Below are 21,599 nucleotides of genomic sequence, written 5' to 3' on the forward strand. Positions count from 1 at the left end.
AGACAGAAATTAAAAACCAGGGAATATCTTACTCCTACAAATTGCAGTTCCAGTTTACGGAGCGAATGCACTGTTCAGTGAGGCGCCATATCACCATCATCATTAATTTCACAGGAAATATCACAGGGACCTTTGGTGCAGGCGCAACAGATGGACGTGTGATGTTCTGGTTTTCTCTACATTTTGCTCTGATTCATTGGAGTCCAAACCAATCTGGACGGAGAGGAGTGGGCAAATTGATAGCGAATACATCAGTGTTCCAAACGCAGTAACATCAAAAAACAAGCTAACACACGCACATGCTTTAGGTGCACGTATCTATATTTTATTTGCGTACATTTCATTTAGCAGTACTGTGTTGAAACTGATAACCGTGATAATTTTGGTCGCGCTAGTTGTGATATGAAATATTCATATCGTTTCATCTCTGATTAACATATGCATTCATCTATTTTCTACCATCTGGCCATGAAATTAAATCAGCGCTTGTAGGCAATAACTAATAACAAGTGACACATGCCAGTTGACAAACAAAAATCTTTTAAAGTCTTTAACCTTTGTGGATGAGAGGTGTTTTTTTTTTTTTTGTTTAATATCAGTGATCTGTGCGCTTATCTGTCTGAAAGTTAGTTTCAGTCAGCATTGTCCTCGCAACAATTTAGCAGTTTTTCCCAGCCCATATTGAGCCAAGGCACATAGTATTTTGCATCAGAAAAATCTTGCAACGCACCACCAAACCAAAGATCTCACAAAAGGTAAATACAGTATACTAAGCTAATAGTAAATTATTCATTCAGTCATTCATTATCCATACCGCTTATCCTCACAAGGGTCACGGGGCGTGCCGGAGCCTATCCCAGCTGTCTTCGGGCAGTAGGCGGGGGACACCCTGAATTGGTTGCCAGCCAATCGCAGGGCACACAGAGACAAACATCCGCACTCACACTCACAGCTAGGGGCAATTTAGAGTGTCTAATTAACCTACCATGCATGTTTTTGGAATCTGGGAGGAAACCGGAGCACCCGCAGAAAACCCACGCAGGCACGGGAGAACATGCAAACTCCACACAGGGAGGCCGGAGCCGGGGTCGAACCCACGACCTCTGAACTGTGAGGCGAACTAGCTAACCAGTCGCCCACCGTGCCGCCTAATAGTACATTAATGATTAGTAATGTCTACAAAAGTCCACTGATATATGTTAAGTTTTTGTGTGGTTTTGAATGTGAGGATAGACATTCTCTCTGTAGCATCAACCAAAAAGCAGATAGCAGGCCAAAACATAAGTCACATTTTGGTCAATCAAATTCGTTAGGGAAGATTAATTATTTTGGTGGCTCTTTTTCTAACTCGGAAGTAAGACGACTGGTTCACCAAAAGCCCGCCTCTCCCTGTACGTCTCGTCGTCCCAAAACATCTAAACGTCTGACAGCCAAACACACATTTTCACCTTTTGCACATTTTATAAACTAAACCACAAAGCCTATGTGACGGACCGGTTTGCTTACCCGCCAATGATAGATGCCCATTTTGTAGACGATGAATGATTGACGGGAAACGTATAAAAATAGAATTACATAACTTCTAATTATAATATAATATAAATATAAATACATACATAACTAAGCATAGTCGGAAGCACATTTTTCCCCTCTATGTAAGTGGCTATTTTTGCGATTTTGGTCATCTTTGAGATGATCGAGACTACAGTTTGGAGCTGCAGCCTCAAGCAAGGGCTTGAAATGAGTTGCCTACAGGAAGACTCCCTAAGACACAAACACATGCAAAGTCAGAACATGCATTCTCATTTTTTTCTTTTCAGTAGATTTGTTTCCATTTTTACAGCAGTGTGTGTTTTAGTAGCCCAATCACGACTGTAATAATTCACCCTGTATGTTTCCAAATCGTGTGGAGTGTGTAGGCTTCACATGTGTGGTGGGGTTGGCATGGAAACAGGATTGGCATTACGATGGATCGAATTTTTCACCCTGAGTCCCCAGTTCCACATTGAAGAATGCATGACACCATCCCTTCCCCCCAAGCTATTCCGCCATGAAGCGGAGTGGGGAGTTGTGTGTGTGTGTGGGGGGGGGGGGGCGTGTTCGGGTGGTTGGGCTTTAGCAAGTAGATGATTAGGAGGAAGACCATTCCATTTTTTAAGAAGGTGACTATAGTCCCTCATCTAAGAGACACAAGAGGTGACTGAATTGTGTGTAAGAAAAATGTGTATGTAAGAAAAATTTAAAATAACCTTCACAGTCAATGACCAGATAGTAGATCATCTCTAGGATCATTTGAGTGCAATTCACCCCCAAAACAAACAACTGATTACACAAAATATGTATTAATTACCTTCCATCATCGTCATACAGACAGACAAATCGACTGTTATAAGATCATACTGTTTCTTAGTGACATCTAGTGGTTAAACAAGGAAAATACAGCAACTGGCTTATTAATAATGTATCCAATAAAAAAGCAGGTACTGAACTTTGCAGGAACGTGGGCAGACCTTTTTAACGCTTTTGCTCAAGCGGGGAAAAAAAGGGGCACCCATCGAAAATTTAAATAAATCACAGGAGGATACGTTTATCTTAAATATGTATCTTTTGTTAACACATCATCATGGCCTAATCAATTGTGGTAAAACCCAAGTAATCAAATAAATGAGTGCAAAAAAATATTCTATCATAAAACATTTTCAAACCTCTTCTGTGAATAAATTAAGTAAAAACAAAGCATACAATATTTAAGGAGGTGAAGGGAGCAGGATAATTCAGCTACTTCACAGGAGCACCATTAGTGGCAGCTCCTGGAACATTTTTATATTTCATCAGGGGACGGGATATGGGGGCCCCGATAGGCCCCTGATCAATGTTTTCTTTCTCCTTTCTGCTGTTTTTTTTTTTTTTAATTGGTTGCCTGCAATTCACTTTTTAAATTTGCATTCCTTTAAATAAGGGTCAAGAAAGAAGATTATGAACCACATAGCTACCTCAATGAACCTTGATGAATCAGACTGATATTGTGCCATAGATCTTTTGCAAGACTGATGTGTGATCTGAAAAGGGCTTTTTGTGACATAAGCACTGGACACTCATATCTCCTGATGAGACCGGATAAATTCGAAACATTTGTCAGTCTTATACAGACATATACTGTATACAGTATACCTAAACAACGACTCAAATCTGTAAGGCGTCTCTATATTTATCCTTTGTCTGTCTTCTCTCCTACTTCTCCCCTACTTCTCCCTCTCCTCCCCCTCCACCCTACCACTCTCTCTCTCTCTCTCTCTCTCTCTCTCTCTCTCTCTCTCTCTCTCTCTCTCTCTCTCTCTCTCTCTCTCTCTCTCTCTCTCTCTCTCTCTCTCTCTCTCTCTCTCTCTCTCTCTCTCTCTCTCTCTCTCTCTCTCTCTCTCTCTCTCTCTCTCTCTCTCTCTCTCTCTCTCTCTCTCTCTCTCTCTCTCTCTGCGAGCATGTTTGAACAAAGTTATTGGACCTTTGGTGGGCAAAAGAGAGTAAAGAAACTACACAGTGGCGTGCACATATTCACAAATCTTTTGTGTGAATCATAATAGTGATATAAGTAGCCTAAGTATCCATCCATCCATTCATCTAAACCGCTTATCCTCACTTGACATATAATAAAGAATAATATCAAGAACCTGGTTGTGTTTGGCGAAAGCGCTCTAATGTACTGCGTGATGTGGGCAATTTGAGGATTTGGTCATAAACAAAATTACAAGGTTGGTTTCTTGCATGGGTCAAGTGATCACATGCAGAGCAAATCCAACCCGCTAGAAACGAATAATTACAAGTCCAAAGCTTAAAAGCTTTAAAACCAACACACAAAGAAAAGATGTAGTGAATAGATGTATCTGAAAGATTCAAGATCAATATACCTCTCCAGCCTAGTAATTACCATAACTTAACCTTTCATCAAAAAAAAACAAAAAAACATCTGGTTAGGTCATGTTAACAAAAATGAAATAGACATCCATTAATCATTTTGTAATGGCCAGGCTAACTTTGCACCAGCGTGCAGATCTTTGACTAAAGTAAACTGAATAAACAAAAATAAAACTTAAAGGAAACCATAATCAATGTTGTGACCATTCACTGTAAAAAAAAAAAACACTTTTACTTCCAATACCTAAATGAATTGAATATCAGAAAATATGTTGTCATGCTTAAGTACACAAAGTATCAGATGCTCTTGACTTACTCTAGTAATATTCTACACGGTGACTTCCACCAAAGTTCTTTTCTGTTAAGGTACGTGTACTACTACTCAAGAATTGCAATCAGGTACTTTATATAAGATTGTGTTCATGTACCACTTTGTCTTGTTTTATGATAAACTCCCAGAAGATTTTAAATCTTCTAACTAACATTTTCAGTAAAACCACAGATCCAGTTGACAAGTTGTCACATTTACTTTTATTGTAAAGGTAATGTTATTCCAAAATATTAACATGTTAGAGGAAAAAAGAGAAAAGGGGTGAGGAAAACATTTTAAAAACATCTACACAACACTTTGGTAAGAATCTTGAGACATTATTTAAAAAAAAAAAAAAAAAAAACACAGGGAAAAAAAAAATCTAAATCTTCAAGAATGTCAAATAACATCCATTCCAAATGTGGTGCATCTACTTAACAACACTGTCGGGTAAAAAGTCATTATTGTGTGACTAAAACAACAACAGAGGGCAGTGAAAAACATCGGAATGGCTGGGCACCTGTGCTTTAAATTACTATCGTGTAATACTAAGAATCTACAAGATATAATAAGTATTTATTTATTAAATCAATTCTGAATAGTTCCAAGATAAATTGTACCACATCACATTCACAGTAATCTTGCAAAAATGTACCAGAGCTACAGCACAGAAGAATCAAGTCTTGTTTGAAGTGGCACATCATGTTTGTCTCCTGAAGATAAAGTAAAAAAATAAGAATAAGACACAAAAGCCTCTTTCGAACTTCTGTTAGCCTTCGACGGGATGATGGAATGAAAACAAAACCGTTATGATTGCGCTGCTAGAATTGTAACACCTCAGGGCAAAGCCCCGAGGAAAGTAGAGTGGACAGCAGAGGACATTTTTAGAACTTCAAATCCCACCCATGCAGCCCTGTCATTTTCCCCAGTCAGAATCATCAAAAATGAACAGAATTGTACTTTTATTACTAGTAGATGTATAGTATATGACATTAGAGTGCCATCAGAGCCCTAATAGAGTGCACTGGGGCGTTGTGTGACAACATACAATGCCTGCTCTTGTTCTCAGCCCCCTAATGCCGTCCCATGCGTCCTTCCTAGCAAGGGTGCACGTTACAAGCCCGGATCTCCTTCCTGTCCTTGCAGCTGGACAATTGTGCAGTCTTGAACCTTTGCTTCACAGTCATAAGCCGTTCTTGGATTCCTCCGCCGCACACTTTGGTACATTCCGTCCAATTTGACCATGGACGCATTTTACATCCTAGACGATTGACAGGAAGAGGCACAGATTGACAGGTGTTTGCCATTGAAGGATGTGAACAGCTAACAACATCAATGCATGCTCCTAAATGACCAACAAATCCAACCAAACTTTCTCCAATTGTTGGCAATTCTGTCTTTGGATGTGTTCCATGAAGGTTTTTGAACAAAACAATCGGAGTGCTATAACTGTCATCAAAACAACAGAGGTTGATTAAAATGCAAAACCAAACTATAGCATTAAATAAACGCACTGTGCTGATTATTTCTGAGAAATACCAGTCTAACCTTTTAACTCGGAAAGCCTTTAACTAGTAAACTACTTGGCTCTTGAATGCTTGCACCCTCTGCTGGTTGCTGTAGTAAAATTGTACTACTGTCTTCAACAACCCCAATGACATGAACGTCAGAACAATCAAATTCCACATCATCAAAATTATTTGAGGGCCCTTCCATAGTCTGAACAACATTGTGAACATCTGATTTCAGTTGGAGAAATGTGATTTAATCATGAAGACCTTCATGGGGAATGAATTTTCTTGAGTATCATTTTGAGATTGTTCCTCCAAGGAAAATTAGTAGATATTCAAATGAGTTTATTATTTAGACTACAGACATCAACAAGCAAACACTTTAGAAAAATGTTCTGTACAAGAGCGACCTGTAATTGTTATTCATTCATTCATTCTTTCAATCTAGTAACACATCTGTTTGTAGTAACATGATGATGCCTGAGAGCTGCCGGCTTTTTTCTTTGTTTACTAACAAACGATTTGAATACCAAATTAAAGCTGAAGTGCTCTTCTGTGATGAATAGAGTTGATTAAATGGTAACGAATTGAAGAGAGACACCAACCTGGATGCTCAGAGGCGACCTCAGTCCTGCCCTGTTTGCTCCTCCTTTTTTCTCGCTGCTCTTTGCGTCGTTTCTTCTCATCACTGTTCCCCTGTCCTCCTCTGGTGCATTTCCTTATCTTACACTTCTTCCTCTGGATGCTCTCAGGACAGTGATCCCCTCCAAACTGAGGCTCCAACTTCACTGTGCGTGTCCTGATCGTGTGGCCTTTCCCGCAGGACTTATTACACTCGGACCACTCGCTCCAATCGGACATGACACAGTCGATGGCTGACAAGTAAACAATACAAAGCTGGTGTAAGCATAGCTGACTACGAGAAAACAAGTTACATTTACATGAGGTTGAGAGAAGAGAATGTTGGTCTAACATGCACTCTAAAAAATGTCGGGTTGATATTTGGGTCAAAAATGGACCGATCCACTATACGTGGGTCAATTTGACCCAACTTTCCAGGTTGTTTTCTGCAAAAACAACACAAAAATAGGTAGTTTTGTACAAAATAAGTCAAAGAATTTGGCAGTTTTGTCCAAAACAACGCATGCGTCAAATTGACCCAAATAGTGGTTGGGTCCATTTTTGACCCCACATTGTGTTATTTTTCACACAACTGTTTTCAGAGTAAGTTTTTCCATCTCGTATTTTTTTTTTAACAGATCTCACCACAAGGTTACTTACCAATTTGAAGACATTAAAATAGATATGCCAGCTACTTCAAACATCTAAAATGAAATATTTCTTAAAGCATATCTGACAGAGAGGTTATCCCTGACAATTGGAAAGCTGAAATTGTGACTGGTAGATAAAACCCCCTGTGTTGGGTGGGCTTCCGGCTTAACAGAATAATAACTTTGCCTTGAGGGAAGTGATGGAGAAGTACAGCGAAGAACAGACGGAGCAGCACTGTGTCTTTGCAGATCTAGAGAAAGCCTATGACAGGGTACCCAGAGAAGAACTGTGGTACTGCATGAGCAAGTCTGGCGTGGTACATAATTATGCTACAAGGATGTATGAGGGTTGCATATCTATGGTGAGTTGCTCTGTGGATGTGACAGAGAAGTTTAAGATTGAGGTGGAACTGCATCGAGCATCAGCTCTGAGCCCCTTCCTCTTTCCAGTATAGTGATGGATAGGCTGACAAGATGAGTTTAAACTGGAATCCCCGTGGACCATGATGTTTGCAGAGGATATTGTTATCAGCAGTGAACGCAGGGAGCAGGTGGAGGAACATTTAGAAGCATGCGCTGGAAAGGAGAGGAATGAAGATTAGCAGAAGTAAGACAGAATATATGTGCGTGGATGAGTGGGGTGAAGTGGGGAAAGTGAGGCAACAAGGAGTAGATATAGCAAGGGTGGAGTACTTAAAATACGTATGGAAGTGGCGGTAATTGGCATGTGCGGAGTTGCGTGGCTGGGTGGGGTGGCAACATGCCCCACCCTCTCCCTGTGTAATGGTATGATGTGTCACTATAATCTATGCGTATTAGTAAATAGACTAGATAAACTAGAGCTGATTGAGTATGTTGCAGTAGACTGACACACTCTTGGAAATGGTACAAAAGGCCAATCCACAATATATTACAATGTTAGAATATGAAAATTGTGCCCCCTGGTGGAGTACCCCTCTGGACTGGTCTTAGAATTGCTCTCATGCTTCCTGTGTCTGTGCTCTGTGGGTCAGCATTTATCTCGAGTTTTACATCTCAGGCAAGTTTGCGAACGTTGGTTGTATAAAACACACCTCCAGCTGGGTTGACTCCCACATTGACGGTTGTAACTTCTAAAATAATCATGGTAAGATAAACTTACTGTGAAAAAAGAACTCAACCAATCAGAAGCTAAACACAGCTGAACCAATTAGAGGACGGAGAAATTAACTCATCACCGGGCCTTCTAGAAGGTGCTGAGCGGTGAATTTAAAATCTGACTGGTTTAAAGAAGAAACAACAATTTCACTGTGTATGTGCGTGTGGTCGAGGCCAGCACTCGAGATTGTGAATACGTTGCAAAATATAATATGTGCATGGCAACACATCGACGCTGAAATCTGACTGGACAAAGAAAATTACAAAAAAAAAAAGCCTGGAGAGACACGCTATGAAATGAAGACAAAAGACAGTTTGAAATAAAATATTACCATTGCATGCAAGTTGTAAATGTCTGTAAAGGTCTGTGCTTCTGATAGTGTTTGGGCCTGCAGAGAAGGCCTTGCGGCGGCACGCCACTGGTGAGTTGACGACTCTCACAGATTTAAGATATGTGTTGATGTGAGTGTTGTACAAATTAGTTACATTTCACTGCTATGGTGAGGCCGGCCATGTTGTACGGCTTAGAGACAGTGGCACTGAAGAGACATCAGAAAGCAGAGATGGGCGTGGCAGAAATTCAAATGTTTGTGGTTTTTCTTCAGGAGTGACCAGGTTGTAAAGGATTCGAAATGAGCTCATCAGAGGGGCAGCCAATGTTAGATGTTTTTAGGGCAAGTCAAGAGAGAGCAGACTTAGATAGTTTGAACAAGTCCAGAGGAGCAATAGAGAGTATATTGGGTTTTTTTCTGATTCTGTCTCTTCCTTTCACAGCTGAAAAATAAAGTTGTTGAAATGACTCATTAAGCGAAATACAAATTAAGTTAATGAACGTTTTTATTACAGGAAACTCAATTAGTAACTCATGTAACGTGATAAAGAGGTGAATATAAATGCACTTTAAATGCATCAAACAACTGGGGTCATTGACTTCTGTTTTGGTATTGGGTACACTTAACTTCAATGAGTGCCAAGTGAGTGTATAATGCGCTTGCATGTGAAGTACTTCCAACTTACGACATTCCGGTAGCATGCACTTCTCCACCTGATCCAACTCTTCGGTGCAGTCTCCAAGCTCAACAGGCGACTTGAGCATACGCTGGCGTGTTCGTAGACCCTTCCCACATGTGACGCTGCAGTCGCTCCAGTCAGACCACATAGTCAGCATGCACGGGATTGTATCTATACACAGGCAGACACATTGTATCTTACAAAAAAAAAAAAAAAGAATTGATGGGACCAAATATACATATTTCATCGATAGACCATCATGAAATGTATGTATGTTGTCGGCAATGTATAATGAAACTATGTGAGGATCCGAATTTTACGGGATTATTCTTTAGATTTGTAATATTTAAAAAAAAAAAAAGCTGTCTGGAGCCCTGCCGTGACGCTTTGCTCATTTACTCACGACATTCTGGCATCGTGCACTTCTCTACTTCAAGAACCTCAGCTCCACAAATGGAACCATCTGCAGGAGGCATCTTCACCATGCGCTCCCTTCGTTTCATTCCCAAACCGCAGGTGGCGCTGCAGGCATCCCATTCCCCCCATTCAGTTACCAGGCAGCTGCTCGGAGCTGAGGACAAGCGGGGCAAATGTGTTCAAAATGACGGACATCTAACTTTGAAATGTTACTGCGTGACCAAAACTAGCAGGTGTTTTCATCTTACAGCATTCCTCGTTGACAACACAATCTTCAGTCTCCTCCGTGGTCAGAGTGCAAAATGAGCCGTCGTCTGGGAATTGTTTAACGTAACGTTCCCGGGAACGTGTGCCTTGTCCACACGACACGCTACAAGGAGACCAGGTGATCCACTCTGACATCATACAGGTGGATGCATCTAAAGAGTCAAACGGAAAGTGAAATTATACTTTGAACAAACAGAGGGCAAACTTTGCAAAATGAGTCACTTTCACAAAGCACATTTAACAGTCTCTTTAACTGAGTTTGCCATAAATTTAAAAGGTTCCCCCCGAAACAACTGGATCTCTCTAATTTATGTCTGACATTATGTATAGCACTACACTAATAAACCAAGGTTGTAACTCTTCACTTTGTAAACTGTAAAAAGAAAGTAATAATCCATAACTCGCAATAAAATGACTGATACATCTAAGTGGTTGTAAAGCATCTTAGGCAGGTGTCATCCTTCAGACTGAGTGTCTGCAATGAGGACTCCATGATCAAATTTTAGATAAAGCTTTTTTTTTTTTTTTTTTTTTTTCTGTTCCTCAGCGACCTTGAAATGTCAAATACATGCCCTCGTCACTGCATCCCGGGCCCATGCAAGGCTCAAAATCCTGTGTGTGAGGACAGGGAACGCTAAGATCCAGCTGAGCCTTGAGCATCCTCTGCCTCATCCGCTTGCCCTTTTCACAAGTAGCTGAGCTGCAGGCTGACCATGGTGACCAGTTGGAGTAGATGCAAGTCTCTGGGGTGTCGTCTGCTGGGTGCCAAAAACAAAAAAAAGACATTGTAAACACTGTCTTCAAAAGCAATACTGATAGCCTAGTGTAAAAGAGAAATACTTTGGAGCCAGACCTTCCTCTTTCTCCTCCTGGGCAATATCTGCCACAATGTCATCCACATTGTCTGGCACAATGTTGCACTGCTCCCCCTGTAGATTCAAACATAACACTCACTGCTCTTTTTGCGTTTCCTTTTTTGTAATCTAGGCTATGACTAGAAGGATACGCTGAATATGGCAGCATAAAGTTGTTAGTAAGCAGACTGGAATGTGGTTACATATGACATGTAAAATCCCCAGACCTGCCTCTAGATGCCACTCAAGGGCTTTTATTGTTACATCAAGCCATTCATTTCTGCAATATTTATCCTGTTGGACTGGTTGCCAGTCAGAGACTGACAACCATTCACACTCACATTCACACCTTTCCTGAGTGGGAATTGAATGTATTCTGCTTGCGCAGAAAGTGATGCAGGTGAGTAAACCACACAGACGTCAGGGATTTAAGATTATTTCACCTCCAGTGGCTTCGATGTAACAAATGTTGTGCAGGTAATACCTGTCAGGTATTCACATTTCAGTTTTGTTTACCTAAACATACTGGTCAACATAAGTATATGCATTCTTTAAATCAGAGATGCAAGTAAACTTTTCTAGGGGATTTTTTTTTTTTGCACTGATTCATAATCTTACCATGTTTTTTCTCGAGCACATCGGGTTGTCATAATAATAATAATATAATATGTAATATACTAATATATTAAGTAATATTTATGAATGAAGGGTTAGGTCCAGCAACAGGTGTAATTGTTTGCCAAAACATCATAGCTATAAATTACAACGCACTGTAAAATCTGTATTGCACAAGCTTTTATGGGTCAAACTAAAAAAAAACAACAAAACAAAAAGAAAATATGTAAAAAAAAAAAAAAATCTGATGTGCTAGAAAAAAAGTAAAGAATGTTTAAAAACCAGCGTAAAAAATACCCATAAAGCCATCTCTGATTAAAATTTGCTGTTGACAAGTGTTCTTTGATTTAGAATCACCAGAAACTGTCAGAATCAGAATCATCTTATTAACCATCCATCCATTATCCAAACCACTTACAATTACATAAAAACACACAAACCATTTGTCTCTGGTAGTTGTAGGAACTCAGTAATTATCCAGGATACGAAATCAAATTGACTTAGAAAAATCTACCAATTTTAAAGGGAATGTGTTTACCTTGTATAACAACGTTTTCTTTATATGTGCAGTTGTTTATTTTACTTCAATACTGACACCACAGCATATATTGGCTGTTCATAATGTCTTTCAACACTTACAACATTTCTTTTCAATTGGAACAATAGAGTGGGGCGTCCCACTTTTAGTCATGCACCTGAGTTTAACTTTCTGCTTTTTGACCAGTGCAACACGTAACACCTCTTCGTTGATGGTGTAAAAAGTACAATAAAGGGAAGCCAATTCCACTTTTATGTGACTTCTAATTTGTTTTTAGTAGGAGCGGGATAGTGCATTAGGCTTGGGTAATAAAACAATACTGTGATGTACCTGTGATGGTCAAGTCGTAAATACTGCCGTTTTAAAATGCCCAACTCCGTGTTAATAAATGCACACCAACTTGAAAGACGGTACAAAATGTACAAAGTTTAGTTGCAAGAAAGAACTAAAAATGATGTATGTATCCTGCCGCCTCTTAATTAACATTCTTATATCAGCTGTGTTGTTAGGTCACATGATTATTGCAAAAAAGAATGTTTGGGAGGTGTCTGTAAAGTTACATCAGGTCTGTTTAAGGTAGAACACAATCAGTGAGGTTGTGAGTCAGCTTCTATTGAACATAAATAGGCTACATCACACAATGATTACACATAACAAATAAATATATAGCATCATAATCAAATATTTACGACTTGGTCCATGAAATTCAATGCTTTCATCATGTGTAGCATCATAACGCTGTTTCATTCTTTTTGTTTTAGAACAGCCGTGTGACTTGCTTGGCAACCAACCTTTCTGGCAATACGTTCCACTAAGACCCTGGCCACAGGACTGATGGCTCCTCCTTCAGGGTCATAGAAAGGGCTCTGAGGGTGGTCCAGACTGGTCAGAGGCCGGATCTTATCTTCAGGCACGGTAGGCTTGTTTGGAGACTAAAGAAGACATGCATATGGAAATTAAATAAATACATAATTAGAGTGGCACTTGTTACATCTTAGACTTCTGCTGTGGTATAACAATGCTGAACACGAGTTGCATTAACTGCCAGGAGATGCTATTCCACGCCACTGCGTGCATACAGCACTCTGTATGTGGCAGTAATGTGCATTCAATGGTAAATGTTAACTGCAAGACACTGGAAGCTTTTTTCTCAGAAATGCTACCTATTGGTGTCCAGAGCAAGAAGAATATAACGGTGAAAAGTGAAAGGTACTTCGAAGTTCCGTTCCTTCACCCAAATCCACTCTAAAATGTAATTAGGTCTACCATACCACAAAATCCTGTCAAAAGACTGGCACAAAAACAGCTGTGTGAGTACATTTTAAAGTTTAGAGTGTCTCGACTGTGGAATGCCTGAGATGTGCTCAAACTGTTGCTACATTTAAATCTGGCTTAAAGACACGTATTGTTCACTGCCGCTATTTCACTAACAAAATTACCAGAGGTGGGCATTCCATCTGACCGACGGACCAGTCTGTCTATCCGTCACCGATGGAAGACCATTTTAATGATGACAGACGATAGACGGGATACTTGAAAAAAAGACGAAAGTTAATTTTCGGCCATCTGTGTAATCAACACTAACCTGGCTAAGTCAGAACGGACCTCACAATCTATCATTGACGGACACCCGTTTTGCTGATGAGAGACGGAAACATGGTCCAGACTGCATTGACTGTATATGTACAACAGGTGGCGGTATGCACCAAAGAGAATCATGTGTTAGTCAGGCTGACTAGAAGTAATCCATCCATTATCCAAACCGCTTATCTAAGAAGTAATAAAGCACCAGTAGCTTGAAAAACAGAGACAGTTTTACAGAGAAGTTCTTGTGATTTAAGTTTTATATTTCTATTTTTAGTTTTGGAAAGCATGGGGTTAGGAGGTTGTGAAATGGTGTTTTTCAGGCCCACACTCCATTTCAGAATGTTGCAGTAATGCACCAAGAGTTATTTGCCAACCGCTAACATTCATTTATTGTCATTTCTACTTTATTTCAGTTTGCAAGAGCTATGAAGCATTTTAATACACCAGGATAGTACCTTTGGCAAGAATGAGATAAGGGATTCTGGTTAAGGTAAGCAAATCTTTAAAGTATAACTTTTAAGAGTTAAAGCGACAGCAGGCTCCCATTTAACAGTTCAATAGATTGACAAATCAGTGTTGGCTATGTGAAATGTCAAATGTATGTGAGTGTAAAGCTGTTTGGCCAGCAAGCCAACACATTTATGATGTACATAGTGCACTCCATTTACCATTTTAATCACATCGATGGATGGATGGATGGATTTGGGGATTTCTGTTGGACCTTTTTTTTTCGGCTTGACGATTGACGGATTGACGGAGCTTTAATATTTACTGGCAGAAGCGCGGTTAAAATAACATGACGGATTGACCGACAGATGATTACCATTTAGTTCGGCTTGAAAAAAATGATGGATTGATGGATGACGGACGGTAAACAGGCTGTCGACAGATGGAATCAAGTAACTGCTGGCACTTACAAACTTGCACCAAGGACGACTGGACTGCATTCTACAATTTCTCTGTATTTCTTGTGAAGCCTGGCTAAAGCAGAGCTATCTGCAAGAAGACCCAGCAAAGTCCCATTGTTAAAAAATAGATTTTGAGCTTCACTAACATTTTCAAACACAATGCTATTATTCTAAGCACAACTCTAGTATATTAAGCACTGACGCTTTCAACGACAAGTGCAAGTTGGAGAGCAGCTGTGAATAAATCATTACACTGAAGATGGTCATTGTAATCAACAACTAATAAAAACAGGATCCCATGAAGACGAGTAAAGACTAATGAAAAGAAAATAAAGTGTTATTTTGCTTTAACTAACAGAGAGCCCAGGGTCCGACATTAATGGTGACCCGGTAGCTCAGGGCCAGTATGACACTGTGTCAGGTCACCACTTAGGCTACTTTACAAATGCTGGCCTGACCAGGCCACTACAAATTTAATTAATAAATACGATTAAATCACACTTATGACAAGTAGCATTACCACGAAAAGAGGATGAGGAGTTATTAACAGGAGAAGACAGAGAAGCTATGCTAACCGATAAGCTATCGTGAAAGGTAGTCAACACCCGAATACGAAACACAGGAATAAGAGTTTAGGTGAGACAGTACACTTTTCACAGTCTGACTGGAGCCAGATCACAGCAGAGAGTAACCAACTCTGGACAGCAAAACAAAAAACAAAAAAAGAAAATGGTAGAAAGATACACTGTAATTACATTGGAGCCGTCCAGAAAACCAGAAATTGATAGAACATAAAGCTGGGTTTTGATTTAGATTTTTGAAAATGTGTTAATCTTCCATCCCACAACTGCGTCAACAGATATGTCTCAACAATTCAGTACTAAAATGTTCTAGGTCGTAGCACGTTTTCTGCAATTACCTTCAAACATGGATTATTTATTTAGAAACACATCTTGAATTAACATTTCAGGGTTATCTTACCTTCTCTTAACCGAAAACTGTGCCCTGCAGAACATATAAATGTGTATGAACAAAGCCCAGTACAAATTTGTTGTTGTGTTCTTGAAGTTGAGCACTTAATAAAATATTGATTCAGGAATTTCAATTCTTCACTATATAAGTAGCTGAAAGATGAAAGAAGTGAATTCATACCTGGTAAGATAGGGTTTATTACACTCACACACACCTGCTCACGCACTCACGCACGCACACACAGACATCTCTCCGTGTTGACATAAGGCACTTAGTAAACGGCACCTCAAGGTGAGTGCAGGAGAGGAAGGTGTCCTTGTCGGTTCTTGGAGAATTTGATGGGTAAAGATTTGTCTTGATTTGTTGCAAACTGGCAATGCATATACTGTATGAAGAAGTGAGGCAGGCAGTGATTGTGAATGTGAATATTTGGCGGGTGGAAGAAGACGATGTACTAACAAGGTCAGAATGCTTCTGAGAGAGGGAGAGGAGGGGCAGGGTTATTCGGGGGAAGAATTGGAGTGGGGAAGTTTTTGTGACTTCAGTGGTTTGATAAGGTCTGAAATAGTGTGAAACAAGAGCACTCAATTGAGTGTAGAGGCCATAAAGGCCAAACATCAGTGTCCTATCGGTGGCAATAATATCTTTTATGGGTCAGATCTTTCGCAATGATATATTAGGGAATCTGCTCTAACTTAATATTATATGTAATCATTTGTTCCTTTGTCCCTACTTTGCTGGTAATATATATGCCATTGTACTGCTGGTAAAAGTAATTATATACAATATCCAACTGCTCTAAAATTTGCTTGAGAGAGCGCACGGGTCTATAGGATGCACATATTACACCTAAAAATACAAGAAGACAAAAACTATCACTGATTTGTTTTCTCCAAGCTCATGAGCAACGGCTCGATTGCCTTTTTTCAGTTCGAGCCGGTTCGATCACCTTCAGCTTGAAGGCCGCATTACGTCATGCTTTCGGCATAATGAGTGTCCACTTGAAGCAGAGCGGATCAGAATACCGACCCGGACGCTTCCATGTGTGCGGATTTGATTTTTAAAATATTGAACCATTCCCACTTCAACATAAAAAATTCATGAACAGTAAATGTAATTTTGGTGAGTTGAGTTGAAAAGAGGCTTGGAATAGATGAGAATTGACATTCCTGTTTGGGAAAATCAGTAAATAAGTCACTGCAAATCAGCCCGCTCCACCTATATCCTACAGTTCTTAATGCACAACATACATAATAGTAATGCTTTAAGGGGCTGTGTGGTTCGAATTGTGGGGTAGGTTGAAGGTCAGCAATGACCTTTAGCCCTCCCACCTTAAACCCACCAGCCTCACATGTCTCCGATTTTAATGCACCACACTACACTGCGGGCCACACAAAGTGCAGGGACCCTTCATTTCTTATAAGGAACCTGGTGGTCATAGGTGGATGATCATAGATCAAGGTGGCTAGTTGATCTCCTGGGGGTAGGTGGGGGCTTGGTGGTGATGGGCTGCGCTGGATAATGGGTGGCGGTGGTGATTGGCTCGCATGTGGTGTTGTTGGTGGGGGATGGGGGTGGGGGGTCTACCCAACCTCCAATGACTAATGTGCATGTGTGACGGTGTTAATTCACTCGAATATCTCTAAAGATATGCTAGTATGGGATTCAGTAACTTGGTGTGGGGCCACTCTCTAATTGCTATCACAGCCTTGCTTATTATATTCAATCCTGGACTGTGATCTCATTTGTACTCAAATTGCTTTGCATGGCCACACCCACTTTACACTGGTAGCACTGCCTGGCTCATTAACCCTGTCCTGTCTTCTCCTGTCCTATTTGCGACCCACTGCATCCTTTCCTCACAGGAAATAATATAATGTAATATGATATAATATAATATAATATATAGATAGATAGATAGATTGATAGATCTCTGTTGCTTTTTCCTCTGTTCACTATTTTCTCTCTGTTCATGCCCTCCCAAACCTCGCTCTGTCCAACTGCGTTCCAATAAATATCCATCACAATGCAAATAATCACAGAGGGAGTACATCAAAATTCCCTGTGGCACAGCAAAACTGTTTTGGATTAAATAGGCAAAAAGAGGCACCATACTGCTTGAATAAACAGCTAAACAGGACGTGTAAAAAGAAAAAAAAACATCCTCATCATTATCATCATTCACATGACTACATCAACAAAAATAACAATCATAATTATCTTAAATACATACAATTATATCTCACTCACCTCATATGACACCCCACTGTCAGTGCCTGCATCCCAGGGGATGAGATCCTGGACTACTTTTTGAGCCCATCCACACTCTTTGGTACACAAGTCCTCTGCAGACAGACCCACGTTCCAGTCGGGACTGGGGCCCAGCATAGTTAGGAAGGACATGAGGTGACGGGTCCGGTCAACCGAGAACTCCGCGGACGGTGCAGCTCGCCTGCGGAAGAAAATGAGAAATGATGATTTAATTATGTTCTATTATAACCCCAGAAGGTAACTCAATAAGATTTAGACCCAGTCAACCACACCCACTATAGGAAATTTAAAAGTCAAAATCCAAAATAGAACTTCAAATGTCAGAATGAAGAAGTATGTAGGTTTTTAATCAGGACTGCAGTGACCAATTAGCAAAGGTGGAGGACTCAAGTCACATGAGTGGACTTAAGTCACTCATTTTATGACATGAGACTTGCTTGGCAAAAACCTTTGAAAGTTTCGAATTGACTTGAACTTGGCATTCATGTGACTTGACTTGACTTTGACTTGAACGAATGTCAAGTCATTCTGTTTGAAGATATGTTGTTGTTGTTGTTAATACAGTTTGCCTTTTGTTTTTGAAAGTAAAGTTTTTTGGTTTTTTTTCATGTCATGCCTGCCACCAATCTGGCAATGCAGGCGACGGTGGCCACGGTTTGCCCCGGCCACAGACAAGGACTGAGGTGGACTTGTTGAGCAAGTGTCACCAAAGAGGAATATACTATTTGGATTCAAGGGTTGTCATTATTATTAAACCGTGAAAAAGGTTTGAAACTCGAAGATAAGAGACACAACAGCTATGACATTTACTTTCAACTGTAAAATGCAAGTAAGCTAACTGTGAACTGTGAAGCTAAGCCAGCTAGCCTGACAGTTTAGCTCACCAATAGCTGGTCAAATAATAACTAAACTTGATGTTGGTAATTTATGCATTTAATGAGAAAACAATAAAGCAATAGATTAGAAAACCATGGAGGGTGTAAGTGATACTAAACCACTACAAATGCGATCCAAGCATAGACATGCAAACTCCACTTTGAGTACTATTCTGGTTGTGAGTGCATCCGCCATATTTGTTGCGGCAGGGCCCCGTAAACTAATGCACGTCAACTTGAGTGAATTTAATAAAGTGACAACCTACAAAGTTTGCCTCTCATTCACCCATTTACACACACACAAATGATTTTGAGAAACAGACTGACATGAAAAAAACAACACACAGTTTTTAAAGCAGATGACTATAAATGTTTACTCCAACATTCAGCATATTTCAATATTTATCATCACACACAAAGATTAGTACAAAATAACATGCATTTGTGTGAATAATTTAGGTATGTACAATCATTTCATACGCTGAAGGCGTTAGTTTAAATTTTAGAGATAAGGTAGTTTTTTGTGTTATGATCCATATGTTATTGTTTTACTTAGCGTACGAGTTGCTTGAACCAAGTAATGACTTGACTCGATTTGCTTGAAATATAGTGGTGACTCAACTTGCTTAATTATTTTTCCCCCCAAAGTAACATCGGACTTGCTTGAGACTTGAAGGTTACGACTTTGTTGCCACTTTCACAACCTCTGACAATCAGTAACTGCTGTACAGAGACTCCATGCTGTTGTCTGTCATAGTTTTCTCATAGATTCTGGCATCACACTGAGTTGAAGTACTCTCACAGCAGGGCTCTGATAACAAGATCCATGTTGAAGATGACAAAAAGACAGCGCTCGACAATGCAAAATACACATCCAATGAGACTTTCCAAATATTTTCTCTCCCTTTTGATTAAAAATACAGTTTCCGAGAGTGTTTTATGAGACATAACATATTAATGGCATCTTATTGTTGCATCTCTGTACTCTAGCCGATGGGGAACAAACACATCTGCTTGTCTCTGTTGATCTATGATTGGCAGCTAAACTAATTAGAACAATGTACAAATTAGAAGTCAAACAATACCCAGTGTCATATAGACACTTATTAGCAAGCCACTCTTTTTCTCTGTCATTTTATTAATGCATTTGACTTCATTGCTCTCAATCCTGTCCTTGAGCACTCTTGCTAATGAAGGCCCCTGAAGGCAAGGAACAGCCTTTATCCCCTGGGAACGTGCAACCGGAGTCTACACTCAGTTGCCTTTTTCTCAGGAAGTACAGGAACCTTGACATTTATCTTCGACACCACCTGGGTTCCACAAGCAGTCACTGACAGCAAAGGAGAGACAGAGCAAGACAGAGCTAGACAGAGCACAGGAGTAGGGCGTTAATCACTGCAGACTACCTCAGCAAACTGCTTTTGTTATTCCAAAATGATATAGCGTGTATAGATTCAGGTGAAAATGTTTTGTCAGTTTGTTTCTGAAAGGTGAGAGAGGGATGGTGCACTTTCCCGCAAATTCATTGCGGCTTCCTCAGTGCTCTACTTTGATTATTCAAGAAGCTCAGTGCTAGACTAACAAAAAAACCTGTGCGTGGAAAGGAATTCAAATGTCACGATTTGAATAAAATTCCCATTCTACATCAACACTGTCAGCAAATTGAAGTTCATTTCAATCTACACTGATTATTCAACAGTCAACTTTTTAGGACACATTGGGTCATTTGGAGTGACCCCCAATGAATTGCATAGTTGGGTTTCTCATCGTATTCGCCGTCAAGACTTTATCCTTCCAATCAAGGCACACCGACGTAAATTCATATGAATTATATATTTTGTAGCACCTGGCCAATACATGGCCACTCTTCTGCTAAGACTTTTTGCTTGGATTTTCTTTTTTTTTATCCTAAAGATTAGAGATGGGCATTCTGTCCCACGGATTGGAATGGTCCATCCATCCTAACCAGATGCCCATTTTGGGGACACAGGACGATAAGTTTTTTAAAAATGAGGGACTAAGCAAGGACGGAAGTGGTTTTCGTCCGTCCCTGTAATCGTCCCTAACCGGGTCACGTACAGACTGACGTGTCGTCTTGGGTTCTTTTAAAAGAAAGACCACTGTTCTCTATTGAGATATCACACTCACAGGCATAGTCTGCCCTAACAGGCATAGCCTGCCCTCTAGTGGTTCAACACATAACACCGTGAATTTCACTGACGAGGAAAATGATTGGTTTTGTGAACTAAACTTCACACGACAAGATTTTAAAATTGTCAGCCGACTTACAAACTCTGAGAGACCCCACACGTGACGAGAAAAAATCACGGGTACCGTATAACAGTTTTGAATGTACCTTGTGTGGTGTGCCGCCACACGGCAAGATCAACACATCACACATGAACCGATTCATTCGCGCTTATTCTCACGTCAGATGGAAAGTCTCACAAAAACCCCTGGAGATTAAACGTGACTTCACAAACAAGGCGGACGAAGAGGCAGCAGCGGTCTCAGATTGTGTCTTGACGGTGGCGCTAGTTTGTGGATTCCTTTTGCACTCATCTGTCAGAAATCTCATGAGGGGCACCTGATCGAGGCAAATTTATGGTGGTATGAGTGGCTTTCCACTTAAGTATTATGGGCCCAACCGTGCTCACTGGAACATTCAGAAGCTTAGATATGTGCCTGTAACCATTGCCCTCTTTATGTTTTCCTACAGTTTGTGATGGTCTTGCTACAGCTCTTTACTCTTGCCCATTATGAGATGTGTCTACTCACACCTTGGCAATAAGACCTTTTTGGAGGCTATCAATTAGGACTGCACCTTCTGATATTCATTTGCACTGATAAGGGGCTAGATTGCTGTTTCATTATTGATCAATTCTAGGTGTTGTCTTGGTTTTCCATGCCTTTTTGCACCTCCCTTTCTTCATGCGTTCAATACTTTTTCCCTGTGTCATTTCAGATTATTACACACAACTTTTCTAAGATTATTTATTCTGATGTCTTTGCATGTATGGTTTACTTAGGCTGTTCCGAACATCTGGTGAAATCAAGTCAATAGCCCCTTTTGAAAACATATTTAGTGATAAAAATGGTGACGTGTTAATTACTTATTTCAGCCACTGTATATATATATTTTAGGT

General features: G+C 40.1%; 1 protein-coding gene and 1 long non-coding RNA gene across 4 annotated transcripts in view; one reads left to right on the forward strand and one right to left on the reverse strand.

Moving 5' to 3' along the window:
- LOC147149930 (uncharacterized) overlaps positions 1-21,599 on the forward strand; it is a 408,789-nt gene that overhangs the window by 305,986 nt on the left and 81,204 nt on the right. For both annotated transcript variants that reach the window (XR_015086294.1, XR_015086293.1), the window contains exons 4-5: positions 12,602-12,755; positions 13,841-13,917. This is a non-coding gene — a long non-coding RNA (uncharacterized LOC147149930). The remainder of the gene's footprint in view (positions 1-12,601; positions 12,756-13,840; positions 13,918-21,599) is intronic.
- spon1a (spondin 1a) overlaps positions 4,418-21,599 on the reverse strand; it is a 60,540-nt gene continuing 43,358 nt past the window's right edge. Inside the window, exons 8-16 of one of the 2 annotated variants that reach the window (XM_086026717.1) lie at positions 17,558-17,759; positions 12,632-12,772; positions 10,687-10,762; positions 10,406-10,588; positions 9,815-9,985; positions 9,553-9,720; positions 9,156-9,320; positions 6,336-6,605; positions 4,418-5,480 (exon numbers count right to left, since the gene is read on the reverse strand). In XM_086026717.1, the coding sequence (XP_085882843.1) occupies positions 5,317-5,480; positions 6,336-6,605; positions 9,156-9,320; positions 9,553-9,720; positions 9,815-9,985; positions 10,406-10,588; positions 10,687-10,762; positions 12,632-12,772; positions 17,558-17,759 (1,540 nt within the window). In that variant the 3' untranslated portion in view covers positions 4,418-5,316. Of the gene's footprint in view, positions 5,481-6,335; positions 6,606-9,155; positions 9,321-9,552; positions 9,721-9,814; positions 9,986-10,405; positions 10,592-10,686; positions 10,763-12,631; positions 12,773-17,557; positions 17,760-21,599 lie in introns of both variants that reach the window. The other variant, XM_086026716.1, reaches the window with a different exon arrangement.

Source organism: Filicampus tigris, chromosome 3, assembly GCF_054856515.1.
Source record: "Filicampus tigris isolate MCC_2025a chromosome 3, RoL_Ftig_1.0, whole genome shotgun sequence".
Lineage (NCBI taxonomy): Eukaryota > Metazoa > Chordata > Actinopteri > Syngnathiformes > Syngnathidae > Filicampus > Filicampus tigris.